We start from the raw sequence: 19,342 nt of genomic DNA, 5'->3' as shown, positions 1-19,342 counted from the left end.
CTTACTTAAGACTGGTGTTGTGGTCCAGGGTCACATATATATATATATATATATATGTGTGTGTGTGTGTGTGTGTGTGTGTGTGTGTGTGTGTGCCCCTGGACCACAAAACCATGTATATATACAGTATATATACACACACACACACACACACACACATATATATATGTGTGTGTGTGTGTGTGTGTATACATATTACACCATATTCTATTTTTGATATCTTTTTCAATTTTGATACCTTCCAACTGAAGTACCATTTTCAAAGTATATTTGTTTAATCAGAATATCGTAATTAATGATTAAAGGTTTTAATGACAGCATTATTGTTTTATTTTTTTTGCTGCACCCCTGTTAGTAAATACATTTGTCAGTACAGAACACTGTGTGAATGTAGCCCATGTCTGTTGTGCATGTCATGATGCAAAGGAAAATCTTTCAATTCAGTTTCAAAGTAGGTCTCCTACTTTCCTTCCTTCAGAGGAGAGAATGAGAGGAGGAGAGAAGGGGAGGTGTGGGGGTCACTAAGGTTCCTCTGAGGGCCTCCCTTGGCCTCTTTGTTCCATGGTTGCTTGATTGACGCAGGAAAGTGCCTCCAAAAGTGTGTGTGTCTTGATGGACATTGGGAAGTGGTTGCAAAGGGGGTTTCTGGTGCTGCTTCTCCTCAATGGATTCCTCTGTGGTTCCTAACCCTTCCCTCTCACCTCCACTACTTTAGCACAGAAAAAAGGGAAGAAAAGCGACTCAAAGGGAAAAAAAGAAGAGGACACTTGGGGAAGTTTGGCATTCAGCTGAAAATGAGAGAAGAGTGAATGGAGAATACCAGAGAGGAAGACAGTTCAGAGTCTGAGAAGAGTAGCGGAGAACAGGCTTATTTTTTTTTTTTCTTATAAGACTTTTTTAAAGGAGTACTTGACCCCAAAATTTAAATTTGCTGAAAATGTAGAGAATTTAGAGAAATGTAGCATTGTATCACTTGCTCACCAGAGGGTCCTCTGCAGTAAATGCGTGCCGTCAGAAAGAGAGTCCAAATAGATTATAAAAATATTAAGCGGTATGGAAGATGAATGGATGGACGTCAGAAATCAATACTAAACAAACCATGACGTTTTTGTCTATTGTTTAATTAATAAAAATAAAAAAAAGCAGAGCACATGATCAACCATTATATGTAGGTTTAAATTAATATGTGAGATTGAATTTGTCCATTAATATCTAAGAATTTCTTAGAGAATGTCTATATCGCTGTATCACAATAACCCAGATTTTACTTCTCCTCAGCACCAGACACTAAATTAAATTATTCCAAATAACAATGGCTTTAACACAATCTAGGGTTTTTAAAATATGACATTTTAAATATAGGCAGCAAAAATTGAATATAAATTTATATACAAGATAACATTACATTCACTTTTAGCACTGAACTGTAGAGTTTTACAGGAACAGGCTCCTTTCCGTTTGGTCAGTAAACAAAAGCTTCTTGGTTAACATCATGTTCTCTTTAGTTATGATGCTCTTGAAGGTGAACTTGACCTTTGGCCTTCTTGCCCTGCTCATCATCTTGGTTTCTTAACATGAATTTATTTCATTTTTTTCCCTTTTCACAATCAACTGCGAAGTTGCATTCACATAAAAAGCACACTTTTCATCATCCAATCAATTCCCAGAAAATCAAATGGGTTGCTAAATGGGTTTTTCATGAAAAACCCTTCACAAGTGTTCATGTAATATGACCAGCATCAAATACGATATCACAGGTCACACATGAATAGAATTGTCAGTCATGGACTGTCCTCCCATAAATGTTGACTTACCCTGTGATGTTCTGTGAAGTATCAGCTCTTCAGTCTTCTCAGAATGCTAGTGAGGTTAGTTCAGGTGCTGGTACCATACAGGTGCGTGTGTGGGGATGAGAGACTTATTGAAAACAGCCCCTGGCAGATTTTCAAACATCTTGTGGTTTTAAACAAGCTTGTCCACACATTCTCCAAATGCAGTGCAGACACACAACCAACTAATGCACACACAGCCAATCCTTATGTTCCGGTAGATCGCTTAAACATCTCAACGTTTTTGTTGCATGGTGTTAATAGAGTGTGTCAAGTGCTCGTGTGTTTATTGAGCGATCTGTTAACAGCCTCAGGATGTTAGCTTTGCTGAACCTGCTGTACATGCATATATGCAAACTAAAAACAGTGTTCATGTTAATGCACAGCAGTTGTCTATAAAACTGTCACATGTAAAATGTATGAATATCATTGTATTAGATAAGAAAATATTAAACTAAATTACAATTAAGCAAAACAGTAGATTAACATAATTAATACAAAAAAAGTGGGTTTTTTTTAAATGTCTTTATTTTCTGTATTTATTATCTGTATGAAAATGAGTTTGTTTTTTTGATTGATACAGAATGAAAATGAAATTCACAATGTCTCATCTGTGTGTGTGTGTGTGTGTGTTATAGGAAGTGCAGCGCTGCACAGCAGATATGAAGATCACATCAGAACACTCCAATCACCCTGACAACAAGCACAAAAACAGATACATCAACATCATAGCCTGTGAGTCTCTCTTTATAAAATGCACAGAGATCCAAAAGTCTGAGACCACTTGCAAAAATGCTTCTGTTTTTGTAATTTAGCATTTTTAATCATCAATTTACATACACTATTGTTCTAATGTTTTGAGTTAATACTTTTTTGTTTGGACGAAATTCATCATTTTATTCATTAAGGATGCATTCAATTGATTAAAAGTGACAGTAAAGACATTTATAATGTTACAGAAGATTTTGAATTCAAATGCTGTTCTTTTGAACTTTCTATTCATCAAAGAATCCTGAAAAAGTGTATTATAGAAGCAGCATTTGCGTTTGTAATTTGTTATTTTGTTTTCAGAATTGTGATTTGCTTTGCACTTCTCGGCCACCGTAAGCACAACTGTTTTCATCATTTATTATATTAAAAAATGTTTCTTGAGCTGCAAATCAACATATTAGAATGATTTCTAAAGGTTCATGTGACAATTCAGCAGGAATATAAAGATATTTAAAAAATTAAAAAATCAGCACAGGAATGAATTACATTTTTAAACATGAAACAAGTATTTTAAATAATACTTAATAATATTTCACAATATTTTTAGTGTAAATTTCCAGAATTAGGTTTGTTCCCATTTGCTTTAATTTTACAGCAGCACTTGAGTTTGTTCAAAACCTGATGATCTTGTTATCTAACATGACTTAAAAACATTTTTTACAAATAGCATCTTGCATTTCAGTGAAGGCAATATTCTGTCAGGATGTATCCATATTGTTTCAAAATCTTTATATTAGCCTTTTTACTTTAGTTCTGAATTCTAGATTTTCACTGTGGTCTCGGACTTTTGTACCCAACTGTAGGTCAGACATCAAACATGAATCTCTTGTTTGTTTTTTCCTTCAGATGACCACAGTCGAGTGAAACTCAGGCCTCTGGCAGGAAAAGACTCTAAACACAGTGACTACATCAATGCCAACTATGTGGATGTGAGTGATGTGTGCAGAACACACTGATGTGAGGCTTCCATATACATAATGACTTGACTGAGTGTGATTTAATTTCTGTATCTTTCTCCTCTACAGGGCTACAATAAACCCAAGGCCTACATTGCAGCTCAGGGTCCCCTCAAGTCCACATTCGAGGACTTCTGGCGGATGGTGTGGGAACAAAACACCTGCATTATAGTCATGATCACTAACCTGGTGGAGAAAGGCAGAGTGAGTTATAATGTCACAACCATTACAGTTTCAGAATCATAAAATAATCATTTGTTTTATATGGCCTCTTTTGTTCTCTTTCTGTGTGCGTCTCACAGAGAAAATGCGACCAGTACTGGCCGACAGAGAACAGTGAGGAATACGGTAATATTGTGGTGACTCTGAAGAGAACCAAAGTAATGGCGTGCTACACACTCCGCATCTTCACTATCAGAAACACCAAAGTAAGGAAGGTAAACACCTTCTTTATTTCTCCCCTTAGACTCCTCCTCCTCTACTGCTGCTGAATTAAACCAAAATCATCAACAAATGGCAAAATGAATGGGATGGATGTACCAACATCAAACTGTATAAAATGATCCCTAATGGGGAAAAAAAGTCATTTAAGTCCGGAATCTCTTAAACATATTTTATTAAATTGTGCTGGTTTAAGTTTTCTTAGAAAATATCACTCTGCAAACAATCCATTTTAGAGTTTTTATCGAGCGCAAACTTTGAAAACATGATATAGATTTTTTTAAGTTGCTCTTTTATATGGTTTCAACTTGTTAAATAGCCAAGAAAGCTGACATGGTGTTACAATGCCAACCAACCAACTAACCAGCTTAAATGAAAAAGCACACAATAAAATATATACTTGTTATGTATTAGAAATGACTTTAGCAATGAATAGCTTAAGCCAGCTTTTATTTAATTTAGACATTTTTTGAAACACATTAACAGAAATGGAGTTAACTGATTTTTTTTTTATCATTAGCTTTGTATTTTTTTTATCCTCTCCTTGCTATATTAACAAATACATAATTTAATAAAAATGAAGTATATGGAAATAAAAACTAGCATGTTCACCGTTTTTCAGTATGTTTTCATATTTTAGTATATGTAGGTATTAGTTGACACTGTATTATTAAATCCCTTCACTTATCTTATGTTTTGTTATATTTGTCAATAGAGTAGATCTGAAAAACCCTGCTACTGTGCTTTTGTATGGTAAACAAGATCATTTGCAGAAATATCAGCACAAAATTATCTATATACGAAGCACTTTACAGTTTCACAAGTTTGAACACAAGTTGTTTGTTAAATGTATGTTGGATTACACTGTCAATCCTGTTGGTTTGTTTTACCTTCATGAGGGGTTTCTGAGTTCTCAACAGATATTAAAATAAATTTATCTTGAGATGACACAATGCCATTTATTAACACATACACATTGTTTGTTTTTAATTCAGATAGACTGTTTTATAAGCATTTATTTTCTCACCTCATCAAACTGGAAAAGGCACATCTTTCACAGAATGATCCAGACAGTAATTGCACATGGTTTGACCTGCTTTCCTTCACCTGTGAGAAGGATTGTGGAGGGTTTGGCCAGAGGAAAAATCTTTAAGGAGCTTATGCAAGGTCCTGGCCTTCACAGCATCAGTGAGAGTGATCGGCTCTCTCCGTAAATCTCTTTCATAATAGCCACACCAAGGCCACTGGCAGCAAAGAAATAAGGGGCTTTTTTATAGCAGCCACTTAGATATCAGTTTAGGTGCCACTTTTTTACAGCAATGAAAAATGAATGTATGGTAATGTATGATAAAATAAAATAAATTAAAAAAATAGAAAGCTGACATGCTTCTGTACAGCATTATCACACATCTTTGCTGCAAGTTTGAATGCAAAGTGAGGGTTATGTGAAGATAAGGGGATTGATCGTGTGTTTTTGTGTTTCTTTACCATGAGATACAATTGCATATATCAGTGTGTACTTTTTTCAGAAAAAAACAAAACAAAACATCCTTGTTTCTCTCTACTTGTCAGGGCCAGGGTTTCTGAAAATATCCTCAAATATAGTAAAACAAAAGTCTTCAAAGTGACTTGTGGACTATTATCACTAGTAAAAAAAAATAATACATAGCCGGTTAAATAATGCAAATATATTAAGGCTCAGTAAATATGCAATGCATTGTCCATTTAGAATGAAGCCAGGGTTAAGAAAGCCAGTCCCTGTCGTTTTTTGTTTTGTTTTGTTTTGTTTTGTTTTGTTTTGTTTTTTTTGTTTTGTTTTTTGTTTCGTTTCGTTTCGCTTTGTTGTTTAGCTTTGCTGTTTTGTGTCGTGTCTTGTTCTGGCTTAATTTATAAAATAGTCTATGTTGTTCTTCTTTGTTCTTTTATGTTGAAGGGTCATATGTAGTTGTAAAACTTTCGTCTGTTTGTGTGTGTGTGTGTGTGTGTGTGTGTTTGCAGGGTCAGAAGGGTAACACTAAGGGCCGTCAGAGTGAAAGAACAGTTCTGCAGTATCACTACACTCAGTGGCCGGATATGGGCGTCCCTGAATACACGTTACCTGTGCTCACCTTCGTCAGGAAGTCCTCTGCCGCACAGACTCCAGAGATGGGCCCCATGCTTGTACACTGCAGGTAAAACACACACACTTCCACTGGCTGATTGGATGGCTAAGGAAAGCAATAAACAAACTGTTTTATATGTTAATAATGTGTCTTCTTCAGTGCTGGCGTGGGCAGGACAGGAACTTACATTGTGATTGACAGCATGCTGCAGCAGCTGAAGGATAAAGGTTCAGTCAATGTGCTGGGTTTCCTCAAACATATACGAACTCAGAGAAACTACCTGGTCCAAACGGAGGTGAGCCACCAGTCTAAATCTGTCCTGTTTGTTGAGGTCATCTAGGATGTCTCTTTACCTTTCTGTTTGTCTGTCTCTGTGTGTTTAGGAGCAGTATATCTTCATCCACGATGCCTTGATGGAAGCCATTCTTGGGAAGGAAACAGAGGTGCCCTCCAGTCAGCTGCACAGTTACGTCAACAACATCCTGACGCCGGGCCCAGGGGGCAAAACACGACTGGAAAAGCAGTTCAAGGTGGGGACTATCTCTTTCCTTATGCAAAGTCATTTGGACAAGCAGTTTGTCTGTCAGCACTTATTGCAATGCATGACACATTCTCTGCATATCAGAAGAGATTTGATTTTTAATGCATATTTATGTGGAGAAGAATTTTGCCCCACAAATTGGCTCACTTTTATCGCTTGTTGCTTTATCATTTCATACCCGGTTAGGACACTGTGACTTACAACCGAAGCTTGACAGGTTCTGTGCGGGTAAAATGTGTGATATGTGGCTTGCTTGAGTTTCATGAGTTTATAAAATATTTTATTGAGCCCGAAATTCTCACATTTTATGGTTCTTTTTGGTTCGGATTCAACACCTGAATGTAAATCAACATTACATTTTATTTGGTAGGCTACAACTGCAGGACATATTTCCTTCCTCTTAAATTTACAGGTTGCATTTGTAGTACTTAATGACTTTTATATATAAACGTCAATTGGTTGTTCTTTGTTTTGTTTTTGTTTTGTTTTGTTTTGTTTTGTTTTGTTTTGTTTTGCTTTGTTTTGTTTTGTTTTGCTTTGCTTTGCTTTGTTTTGTTTTGTTTTGTTTTTGTTTTGTTTTGTTTTGCTTTGCTTTGCTTTGCTTTGTTTTGTTTTTGTTTTGTTTTGTTTTGTTTTGCTTTGCTGTGCTTTGTTTTGCTTTGTGTTTTGTTTTGTTGAGCCATGACATTCTGACTGCAGTTTAGTAGACTGCAATGAGATGCATTTTCTTGCTGTTAAATTCAAAATGTTGAAGTTGTCTTATGTTTCATGCTACTTTGAAATAAAGAAAAAGTAATTTGTTCTATTTATGTTCAGTTGGTGACTCAGTGCAATGCAAGATTTGTGGAGTGCTTCAGTGCTCAGAAAGAATGCAACAAGGAGAAGAACCGCAACTCTTCTGTTGTCCCATGTGAGTAACATAACCTAATTTAAATAAAATAGCACATCACATTTTTTATTGTATATTTGTTGAGTAATTATGGTTTACTGTGGCATACTGATGTAATGTGGCCACTCATTTTTAATCTTTTTCAAATACCTTGGATTTCTTCGACAATTCTTCTTGCCTGACATTCTAGGATCCAAACTGCAACACAGCTTTCAAAATTGTGCTTGCAGCTTGTTTGAGCTAATGAAATCACATCACTGACCTGCTCTCTTATTCTGCATCCTGATTGGCTGTTTTTGTCCCTCTCAGCGGAAAGAGCACGTGTTGGTCTCGCACCATTGCCTGGGATGAAAGGCACTGATTACATCAATGCATCTTATATAATGGTGAGTACCCAACACCCCCACTACAACTAAGCATTAACCTGTACTGAATTTAGCACACATTGTTCTGGGGAAAACTTCTGTTTTATGGTCACAAGAGTGAACATTTGCTGTAATGTTGGTTTTACAGCACTTGTGCACAAAATAGTACACATAAAGGGTTTTATTTATGGTTCAAAGATGGCAGGTCAACGAGAAACAGTCAACTTCACATTGTCATTTTGCCTTTTTAACTTCTACTAAGGATATTATTTAAGTAACTGGAGTTAACTAACTATAAATGAAGGGTAAATTGATATGCTACCTGTTGTATACCGAAAGCCAAGAATAACTGATTGCTCCTTTTGTTTATTGAACGTTTCGGTGCGACTACTAGGGCTACTACCGGAGCAATGAGTTCATCATTACCCAGCATCCCTTGCCTCACACCACTAAAGATTTCTGGAGGATGATCTGGGACCATAACGCTCAAATCATCGTCATGTTACCAGACAACCAGGGCCTGGTGGGTATTCAAGACCATCTGCAAAGTTCCTGGTTGTCTTGAGTGATGTGCTGCCTCTAAGGAGGGAAACTCAAGTTAATGTTATAGGCTGTGCTCCTCAAGGTCAGCCGATATCTTGTTATTGTGGGCAGGGAACTATGGGAATCGGTTGTAAGAGCACCAGTCTTTCTAAAAGTCTTGAATTACTCAGCGTTGATGCTCACTCACGTTTGTTGCCGCAGGCGGAGGATGAGTTTGTGTATTGGCCGAGTCGAGAGGAAGCCATGAACTGTGAGGCATTTACAGTCACCCTTATCAGTAAAGACAGACTCTGTCTCTCCAATGAGGAGCAAATCATCATTCATGACTTCATCCTGGAGGCCACACAGGTCTGTGTCTTTGGAGGGAAAGATTTAGATTCAAACTGAATATAATATATAATTATTTATATGTATTTCATCGAATATGGTTGCATTATCTTTAGTTATATTATTATATAATTTATAATATTCCCTGAGGCCACAAATGTCTGTATTTTTGATTGTAAACTTTTGGATTTAAACAAGATATGATATACAATTAATTATATACATTTCATTTAATATTATCTTATATAATTTTAAAGATATTGTACTAAAATATATAATATTTATTATAAATATTATTTTATAAATATAATTATATAGAGAGAAAGGATCAAAAAAGAAAGCAAGAAAGAGATTATATTATATATAATATATTTATACAATACTTTTCGAAAGTTTGGGTACCGTTCAAAAGTGTTGGTAAGATTTTTTAGTGTTTTTTAAAAAGTCTCTTATGCTCTCCAAGACTGTTTATTACAAAAAAAAAACAGCTAAACAGTACGGTAAATACAGTATTATAATTGTGAACTGTTATTAGAATTTAAAATCACATGATCCTTCAGAAATTATTATTGTTCATAAAACATTTTAATATTCACTATTTAATGCTGCTTAATATTTTTGTGAGAACTGTGATTCTTTAATGAATGGAAAGCTAAACACAGTATTCATTTGAATAGAAATATTTTGTAACATTATAAATGTCTTTACTGCCATACTTGCATTGTTGCTGAATAAAAGTGCTAAAAACAATCTTACTGGCCCCAAATTTTTGTACAGTACAGTATATACATAAATAGTTGTATATGTAGTTTATATAAAAGTTTATATAATATAATAATATTATAGTAATGTAATAATATTTATATATTTTTTTAACTATAGAAAAAAAAATCTATCTCTGTTTCTTTTACTTTTTAGGATGATTATGTTTTAGAAGTTCGTCATTTTCAGTGCCCAAAATGGCCAAACCCTGATGCTCCCATTAGCAGCACCTTTGAGCTCATCAATGTCATTAAAGAAGAGGCCATGACCAGAGATGGACCCACTATAGTGCATGATGAGTGAGTAATGACCTTTTATTAAAAATGTACAATTCTGGCTTAGAAAACCTGTTGATTCTCAGCATTTAGTGAAAACTGCCTCTGGTTTCTATAGAAACACTGGTTCAATTGCATATATCAAGCATCTGACATAGTATGTAGCACGTCACAACTGGAACAATACAACATTTTTTCATGTTTTGTGACTTGAGGTGTGAATACTTTGTCAATACATACTTTTTGTCTCTAATGAAAGTATGCAAATTGAGCCAAATTCAGCCTTATAGGTTCTCAAACACTCCCTCTTGACTCGTCAGCTTTTTTGGCCATCCTTTATGTTCAGCTCATTCTAGTGAATCGTTGGAGGATTCAATTCAATCTCAATTTTCACAGTGGCAACAAAAGACGTTCCATTTTAGACTACAAAGAGTTGAGATTCCTTCTAGACAGAATTAGCTCCCTGGCAAACTCCAGGGAGACGGTGAGCGCAGAAATAGCTCCACGGGAGAGGCAGATCTTTGCTTCTGTCAACAGCTTCTGCAGGAGAAGCATTCGACAGACTAGCATATCTGGAGCTGTAATGAAGATGATGCTAATTAAGACAGCTCTTAGGGGTGATACCATAGTAACATTACATATTTTGAAAAGCTAAATTAGTCCACCATGTTTATCAGATGAGGCAAGCAGGCCTCGTTAACATAATGAATAAGCATGAAGGTGCCATTGTTGGTCGTTTTGTTGCAAAGTGATGTCAGTTGATATTAAGGAATACTCGTTAGGACTAACTGGATCACAGCACCTTAGGGTGTCAAGCATTAGAAATGGTAATGAATTCTATTCTTATAGAATTAAATATGGAGTTTATGGTGGGAAAAGTTGCACTACTGTCAGAGAGAGAAGCAAAAACACAAGATAAAAATGAGACAGAAGGACTGTACCAGATGATCAATAAAAAGAAATCTGTAGAAATAGAAACGTCACATATAGTAATCTATACATGTGAAATGAAACCATAACTTTGTAATTTGGAGATGGTCTATTCTCCTACACTACATGAGGAGCAGTGGCCATTTTGAGCAAAAAAACACAACCCCACCACAGTCAACCCTGTCACAAAAAAATATATATTTTTTTTTTTTTTCATGCACATTATTGTTCCTATTTGTCTTATTGTGCATGATTTTTTGGAAAAGAAAAGAAAAGAGTAGATGAAAAACTCAGTTAAATATTAAAAGACAATTGAATAATCTCTCAATCTGACATATGACACATTACAAGAGGTCAAATGAGTTGATATATTATATATAAATTATCATATGCATATATTTATGTGGACAGGTTTGGTGCAGTGTCTGCTGGGATGTTATGTGCTCTCACCACACTGTCACAGCAGCTGGAGAGTGAAGGAGCTGTGGGGGTCTACCAAGTGGCCAAGATGATCAACCTCATGAGACCAGGAGTCTTTACCGACATTGTAAGTGTTTATACTGAGATCTATAGGTTTATACAGGTCATATTTATAGGTTTAGTTCACATCAGATATAATTCATCTACTCGCCTTTAAACCTTAAATGACTGTTTCTTCTACAGAACACATACAGAACATGTCTGGGTGAATTTGGCAGTACATTGTCACTCACTTTAAGGGATAATATGGCATATGTTCTTACCAAAATGGAAATGATCAGCAAGCAAAAAAGGAAACGAAACTATCTTTCCACAACTACTTAATTTGTACCTGAATTAGAAATTAGTTCAATATGGCCACGATCTATGGTCGCAATCTAACTAAAATGAGGGAACAAATTAATCAAATATGGCCACCAATTTGTTCCAACTGTTCTGTCGATTTGTGCTACCCTGTCAGATTTTGCTACCTCCCATTAAAACAGTTCCCATTACAATTCGACAACGAAAAATGCTACCTGTAAAATTATGTTTTATTAACGTCTACACCTACCACAACCCTAAAACTACCCTTACAGTAATGCAAATACAGTAATTATGTGTTATATTCGCGGTTGTAGCTAGAAGGGATACAGCTACAGGAAACCAACAATAAATATTTTTTCTACCTATTAGATTGTGTTTTATTGAAGTCTACACCTACCCCAACCCTAAACCTACCCTTACAATAATGCAGATACATTAAATATTGTTCAGCGTGAGAAAAAGGACGCAATATTGATGTTGACCAGTAAACCCTGGTAGGACAATCTGACGGGTAGGATAAAATGTCAGGACACCAACAACTTAATTTGTTCCCAAATTAGAATGAATTAGGAAAATGTGGCCACACTTTCACTAAAATGAGGGACAAATTAATAAAATGTGGACACAAGTTCATAGCCACAACTTATTAATTTGTTCCCAAATTAGAATGAATTAGTACAATTTGGCCACGATTTAGTAAAAAACGAGTGAACAAATTAATAAAATATGGCCACAAATTTGTTCCCATGACTTAATTTGTTCGCGAATTAGAACAAATCAGTACAATGTGAACATTATCTGACTAAAATGAAGGGGAAAAATAGTAAATAGTGGCAATAAGTTCACACACGAGACTTGTTTCTGAATTAGAACAAATTAGTACAGTGTGGCTCCGATTCAACTAAAACATGGCAACTAATTAATAAAACACAGCCACGAGTTCATACCCACAGCACAATTGGTCCCAGTTTAGAACAAATTAGTACAACATCGCCATACTTTAACTGAAAAGAGGGAACAAATTAATCAAATGTGGCCTTACTATCTATTTTCTTCTGCATTTTAAGTGCAAGGATCTATATTATTGAATCAGTTTTAAGTTAAACTGTGATCCCTTGTGAGCCGTTCATCACTTCACACTCCTCTCCAGTAGGTGACAGAAATGTTCTCCTGCTGCTTCTGACATTTTTACACACCATGATAAAAGCCGAATTTCTGCCACCTACTGGACTGGAGTTGGAAGGAGGCACTAGAGTCATATCTACACAGCAGAATTGGAGCATTGTGGCAGCGAATTTTGCATAGCAGGCATCATTCACATGCTTGTTTGTCTTGGTTGTACCTTTTCTAAACACAATTTTTCTGTGCCCCTTTCTGAAGTCATGTTTTCATGTTTGCCTCTGTGTTTCAGGAACAGTACCAGTACCTTTACAAAGCTATGCTCAGCCTGATAAGCACTAAAGAGAACGGATCCAGCCCCATGTCCCTGGACAGAAACGGCAGCGTGGCCATGTCTGATGAATCGGACCCGGCTGAAAGCATGGAGTCCCTCGTCTAAAGCCCCCCGAACAGGCACGAAGAGGCACTTAATCTAACTTTGTAAAACTTCAAGGACTAAGACAGACTTTTTCTGAGGCCTTTTTTGCCAGAACTCTTGGTTAAAAGAATAACCTGATTACTTTTTTACACTGATAAAAAGTTTTTGATATTTATTTTTTCGCCATTTTATGTCTTAATGTTATCCTACTGAACATTTGCACCGACGTTTTTGAGTTCACGACAAACAAAACCAGTTCTGTCTAGTTTGCACTATGAAAATATCAGTGTTACTGCCTACTCCACCATCTAGACCACAGTCAGTCTCTCTCACTCACTTGAATTCTCACTGTCAAGCCCTTATTTTGACATTCCATAGTAAAGCTGCTCTCCGAAGCTTTAGAGATATTCGCCACAAACGAAAAACGGTTTCCACGCACACCTCAGATGCTGGAAAAAGAGATTATTCCCATGTCCAACTTGCGAAGACCCACCACAAAACGTCAGATTCACCGATGAAAGACCATATGAACAATATGGAGTATGTTAGTTTTGATTTTTGTTCGCTTTTGATCATTTCGCGCACCCCAAATAGTATATTTACTCATTATGCTTCTAGTTAAACCCATATTTACTTTCAAAAGGTGGTATTAAAACAGCTACTGTGAACTTTTGTATGATTCATATTCTGCTTTTAATATATATGAATATATCGTATATCATGATAACTTGTGCTTTTGTAAATGTTAACTGTCTCTTCGAGCAGCCGTCACAGTCTCTGCTTTCCGTTGAAGGATCCGCCCATGACTTCTCTAGCACCCCCTGCTGGTTTGATTTCTCCATTGCTTTATGCTGCAAGCTGCTACTTTTGTCACTTGAGTGCAACTGAACGTGTAATGACATCATGCGACTCATAATGTAGGAGTTAATTCTGTTATTTGCCCACTTAATTTTGTAATTTTATACTGCTCTACTTCGTCCTGGGTTTTTTTAATAGTTCACTGACATAAGCCGTCCCATAACTTTGAGAATAATGTATACAAGTCTCTCAATGCCTTCTGTACAGTCTCATTTCACCTCGGCAAGTGTGTGTATGTGTGTGATATAGGTGTGTGTTGTGTTTGGTATTGACTGGTTTTACTAGAAACTTGTAGACTCAGTCCAAGCATTTCTTCACTAAACTGACCTCTTTTAATGTCTCTCATTTCTTGTGATTCTCAGACACTGCTAGGAAATACAGTTACTGTAATTTCATAAACGGTTGTCTCATGCTATACAGCACAAAGGCCTTGCTAACAAAACATTAGAATCAGTCTTATCGCTTCAAAAACTGGGGTCCCGTGATTCATAAATTTTTACCAAAGACTACAACTGTCGTTCACTTCAGTCATGAAACGTGAGAACGTTTTTATTTTTACTATTTGGTAAAGCAGTTTTAAGAAGAATGTTTTTGGTAGTGACTGGAAAAACAATGTTGAAAATGTCAATGTTTTTGTTTTGCATTTTTGTTTAGCATTTTTGTTTTGCTTGGCGTTTTTTTTTTTTGTTTGTTTGGTTTTTTTTATGTTTTGTTTTGCGTTTTTGTTTTTTTGTTGCATTCTGAGTGTTTGTTTGTTTGTTTTATTTTTTTTATGTTTTGCTTTGCGTTTTTGTTTTTTTGTTGCATTCTGAGTGTTTGTTTGTTTGTTTTATTTTTTTTATGTTTTGCTTTGCGTTTTTGTTTTTTTGTTGCATTCTGAGTGTTTGTTTGTTTGTTTTATTTTTTTTATGTTTTGCTTTGCGTTTTTGTTTTTTTGTTGCATTCTGAGTGTTTGTTTGTTTGTTTTATTTTTGTCCAAGATGCTTCACTAAACATTTGTTTGTCTGACAGGTCACCCTTATTTTTGTTTTTTGTTTTTTTCTGCTGCAATTATAGTAAAACGAATGAGAATGTACACTATTACTGATTTCTTTTGATGTGAAGAAGAAAGCTGTTGAATTTTTGTTTAACTTTTGAAATTCTTTAGAAAGACTGACAATGTCATGCTGTTGAGATGGAGAAGACACACACTGAAGGTGTTTATTCAGTTCATGTCTTGTTTCTCCTAAGAAGGAGGCTGGAAAATTAAGTCACATCTCTCCAACATTTGGGGTAATATTCTGACTTTGCTTGTGCATCGCATAAGATAATTAGAGCTGACAAGTTGCATTTCTAAAGCTTTTCTAACATTTGTGTCCTGTGGTGTCCCTTTTTTCCTTTTATTGCTCTAGCATTTGCAAACATATTTACATTATCATGTTAGGAAATGTACATATCTTTTGTTGCTTCATTAACCCATCAGTCTCTAAAAGCTTTGTATCCTGGTAAATAGTTGCAAACTTTATATTTTCATATAAATCAATTTTGTTTGTTTGTTTGTTTTTAGTTTTCTGTTTAGTTCTCGTTGGTGGTTAACACAATATGTCCCCAAATCCTTCAGAAGGTGGCTAACATCACATCCAAACACACAACAATCATAAACTAAGGCAGTGATTGTGGTATGTCTTCCCCCCCTTTGAATCAAAATAAAATCTGTTTCATTGACCAGAAGTGCAATAGATCTTGTAAGTCAAAGAATACGTTTCAAAGCAGGTGGGTGTCACCATGCTATCCACTTTTTCTAATCTGGAATAACACACAACATTTTTTTTTCTTTTTCTTTTTTTTTCTTGAAGGGTTTCTTTCTTTCTTCTTTCTTCTTTTTGTTAAAAGCTATATCAAAGCATTCTATTATAGTGTTATTTAATATGTAAATTGTATTGCTATACATAAAATAAAATATGAGTTTTGATGTACTTTAAGTATATCTCCATGTAGTACATTATGTGGAGTGAGTCTAAAATGTTTGATATTTGTTAGGCCTATTGTATTTGATTGCTTCTGTTTCCAACATTTTCATTTGTATCAAAATTTGCTGGCAAGCATCTTTTCATATTTGCAAGTTCACATTTACTGTTGTTGTATCCAAGCGAGGGTTCATGCAAAAGATGCAAAAGAATAACACTGCCTCCCAGTGTTCACAGTTTTTGTTGTCTTTCTGGCAGGTTTGTGCTGTTTTTCCCTCTCTGACTGTAGTCTTAATGGTCCTAATTGCTGTAATTATTACAAAGCCTGATTTAGCTTTTCACAAATATAGATTTAAATCAGAACAGATGCTGATGTCGGGGCATAAAAACAATAATCATGAGGAGCCAGAAGCAATTATGTGGTGAGTTTTTGCTGGAAACCATAAACGGTACAAGGGACAAAGCAATTACAAAATGAAACAAAACACAGAAAAACTAAGTCAGATTGCATGTTTTTCAATGTCCCAGTCATTCTGTGTTATGACTGTTATTACGCCACAAAGGATTTCTTCAAATTGTGTAGGAATAGACATTTGTGAATTATGTATGTCTTTGTACGTCTTGACTAATTTTATGCAACAGGAGAAAAGGTTGGTTTTTAATACAATGTCACTGTGAAACATTTGAAAACAAACTGAATTAGTAAAGCAGTGCAGTGTCACAGTAGCCTCGTAAAGCTGGTTATTTAATCTTCGATGTTAATTTAATATTATATAGTAAAAATTTCAGCAAATTAGCCATAATCTAGAATTTATTGTTCTTCTATCTTCTGTGTTATATTTAAACGTCATTGTTCAACACAAGTAGATGAAGGAGGATGCCACCAGTCAATCAGTGCTTATGTAGTTGGTTTGAAACCATTAGGCTTTGCTCTGCTTGAATGATCAAAATATTCAGCTTTTGAACATGCTGTAATAAGAGACAACAACTATTCTCATTGTTACAATAAGTGACAGCAACATTCATATGACGTGCATAAAGTCTCTCCATTTCTTTCTCACAAGGAGACTTCTGCAAATGACCATTTTGCTAGAAAACGAAGCTCATTTTTTAAATATTTTTTTCCCTGCTGTGGCATTACTCACATGTTTCACATGATCCTCAGTGCTTTTCATTAAATTGCCATTACAGTAATGAAACTGAACATGTTTATATTAAAAGCAGCATATAGACGATACAACAAATACTATGAAACATGAATAGTCTAATAATAAATAAGCACATTTAATGGCTTTTCAGAAAAACAGTTTAACAGTAATAAAACAATTCATAAAGCAGCACAAATGTAAAAAGTAACAAATGTATTAAATCATTGTTTTGTCCAGAAAATTGAAATTAATGGATTGTATATGCACTCCAAATTCAGGTCTTTCATGACTGAAATGCGTTCATGAAATACATATGTATATATTATCATCAGCAGTGTTTCTCTGTTTCTGATTTTAGCTTTTTTTTTTTTTAAAAAAGAAGAAGACAACTTGCCCAATAAAGATGACAACCTGATATTTGCATTTTTAGGCTGTGGGTGTAAATAAGGCACCAGTTTAAGCTACAACAACAAATATATGTATGCATATGTAGGCTGTGTGTGTGTGTGTGTGTGTATATATATATATATATATATATATGTATGCTGTGTGTGTGTGTGTGTGTGTATATATATATATATATATATATATATATATGGAATATTAGTTTGAACAGAATATTCAAAATCATTAGAACGTTTGACCAACCATCAAAGTCACTGCTAGAGAAAACGAGCATTTGTGTAAGTGGAGTTTTGACTCAAATCCTTATAATTATTGAGATATAGAGCACTGTGTGACAACTAGCCCCAGTCTATTTGTTGACGTTATGGTAATTAGAAGGCTATGCTACATCACCGTAATGTGAACTATGCTTAATTATCGTGAAAATAATCTCTTAATGCGAAAAAATTGTGCTTGTTTTAAAATAGGCTTAATTCAATTATACTGGTTTTCTTTTGAATTTGTCTTGAAATATGACCGTGATTTTTTTAAATGAGATCCATTCTGTCCACAGTACGAACGTTCCTTAATTTTGCTGCAATTCGCCGCAACATACACGAGGGGGCGCCACGTGATAAATACATACACACATGAGCCCATTAGTGCGCATGCGCGTAGTCGTGACAGCGCACTTGTGTGAGACGTTTGAAACTTCTCGCCGCCCAGTGATTAGGCAGCACTTCAACATACAGCTAACGGTAAGACCCTTTTATCATCTCATTATTAATAAATCCATGCTACATTATCTATTGGTCGTTATTAAACTATGAGATTACTGAATCATCTTGTTTGAATATTAACGCACGCAGCGCACGCTGTTAAAGTGAGCTCGAGAGTTAGCTCGTGAACTAACCATATAACGGTGTACTTTCCGCCTTACTTTCACTAAATTAACCCCATTTGGCGGTTTCTTCGGTGTCTCTCATATTGGTAAATAGATATCGTTTTGTATTGAAGCGCTTTTTATTGTGACTTTGGATGGCTAGCATTTCTTCTCCGGATGCTAACAGCTTTAGCACGTGAATCATGGCCTGAGTTTCTGTCATTAAAGTCCATCATAAACAACCGGACTGACACAGCGGAGCTCATAGACCAGCCGTATACCACACAGATCATAATTTAGTGTTTATTCATACATGTGAGCGAGATACCTGTCAGGCCGCTTCAGCCAGAGCAGGCCAAGCATGTGTGTGACCGTCTGTCAAGATCATAAACAGAAAAAAAGTGCATTTTCTTAGAATAGCCTATTTCCCCCCTACTGGTCCATTTGGGCCAGTGGATGAGATTTTTGCTTGCCCTGCCAAAAGCTTCACTAGCCCGCCACAAAGAAAAAAAATGTTTTCCGTGTTACCCTTGTAACCTTGTATTGTAATATATTTTGTCTTTACGACTCCAATATTTCATATACTAGTGAAGTTTCACAATTCTCAATAGGGCTGCACAATTTGGGGAAAAATATTCTAAAGAAAACCAGCTTTGTTGTGCTTGTTTGTAGGGCTGCACAATTTGGCCAAACATTAAACAAATATTACTATTGTAATAACACTATTTCACTATAAAATAAAGTAATCAAGAATAAGTTTGATATTTAGGATATAGTAATAATTGTCTTTTACTGCAAACTTTCATTTTGTGAGAAACTGCAGGGGGCCTGTAACTATAAATCATTATATAAAGGTCGAAGACTGCTTTCGCTATTACTATAACGTTACGGGACGTCTAAAAGAAACATTTAAGGGTCAGCTTCAAAATGCACTCCAAATTAAGGTCTTTCATGACTGAAATGCGTTCATGAAATACATATGTATATACGGTATTATCATCAGCAGTGTTTCTCTGTTTCTGATTTTAGCTTATAGTGAATTAATTTGCTTATAAGTAGACCCTTGAGT

General features: G+C 35.4%; 2 protein-coding genes across 2 annotated transcripts in view; both read left to right on the top strand.

Annotated features, from left to right (window-relative positions):
• Positions 1-14,543, top strand: part of ptprga (protein tyrosine phosphatase receptor type Ga) — a 221,848-nt gene extending 207,305 nt beyond the window's left edge. Inside the window, exons 16-29 of the mRNA XM_016568057.1 lie at positions 2,468-2,564; positions 3,447-3,529; positions 3,626-3,760; positions 3,859-3,993; positions 5,996-6,168; positions 6,259-6,394; positions 6,483-6,629; positions 7,457-7,550; positions 7,839-7,915; positions 8,289-8,417; positions 8,639-8,785; positions 9,683-9,825; positions 11,143-11,278; positions 12,929-14,543. Coding sequence (XP_016423543.1) covers positions 2,468-2,564; positions 3,447-3,529; positions 3,626-3,760; positions 3,859-3,993; positions 5,996-6,168; positions 6,259-6,394; positions 6,483-6,629; positions 7,457-7,550; positions 7,839-7,915; positions 8,289-8,417; positions 8,639-8,785; positions 9,683-9,825; positions 11,143-11,278; positions 12,929-13,075 — 1,779 coding nt within the window. The 3' untranslated portion in view covers positions 13,076-14,543. The remainder of the gene's footprint in view (positions 1-2,467; positions 2,565-3,446; positions 3,530-3,625; positions 3,761-3,858; positions 3,994-5,995; positions 6,169-6,258; positions 6,395-6,482; positions 6,630-7,456; positions 7,551-7,838; positions 7,916-8,288; positions 8,418-8,638; positions 8,786-9,682; positions 9,826-11,142; positions 11,279-12,928) is intronic.
• Positions 14,544-16,255: 1,712 nt separating this feature from the next.
• Positions 16,256-19,342, top strand: part of LOC107752166 (exportin-2-like) — a 15,244-nt gene continuing 12,157 nt past the window's right edge. The window contains exons 1-2 of the mRNA XM_016568056.1: positions 16,256-16,280; positions 16,387-16,437. Coding sequence (XP_016423542.1) covers positions 16,256-16,280; positions 16,387-16,437 — 76 coding nt within the window. The remainder of the gene's footprint in view (positions 16,281-16,386; positions 16,438-19,342) is intronic.

The sequence above is a fragment of the Sinocyclocheilus rhinocerous genome, unplaced genomic scaffold (genome assembly GCF_001515625.1).
Source record: "Sinocyclocheilus rhinocerous isolate Xijiao unplaced genomic scaffold, SAMN03320098_v1.1 scaffold621, whole genome shotgun sequence".
In the NCBI taxonomy this organism is placed as follows: Eukaryota; Metazoa; Chordata; class Actinopteri; order Cypriniformes; family Cyprinidae; genus Sinocyclocheilus; species Sinocyclocheilus rhinocerous.
Note: the sequence above shows the minus strand (reverse complement) of the source record. Positions and strands in the feature narration are given on the sequence as shown.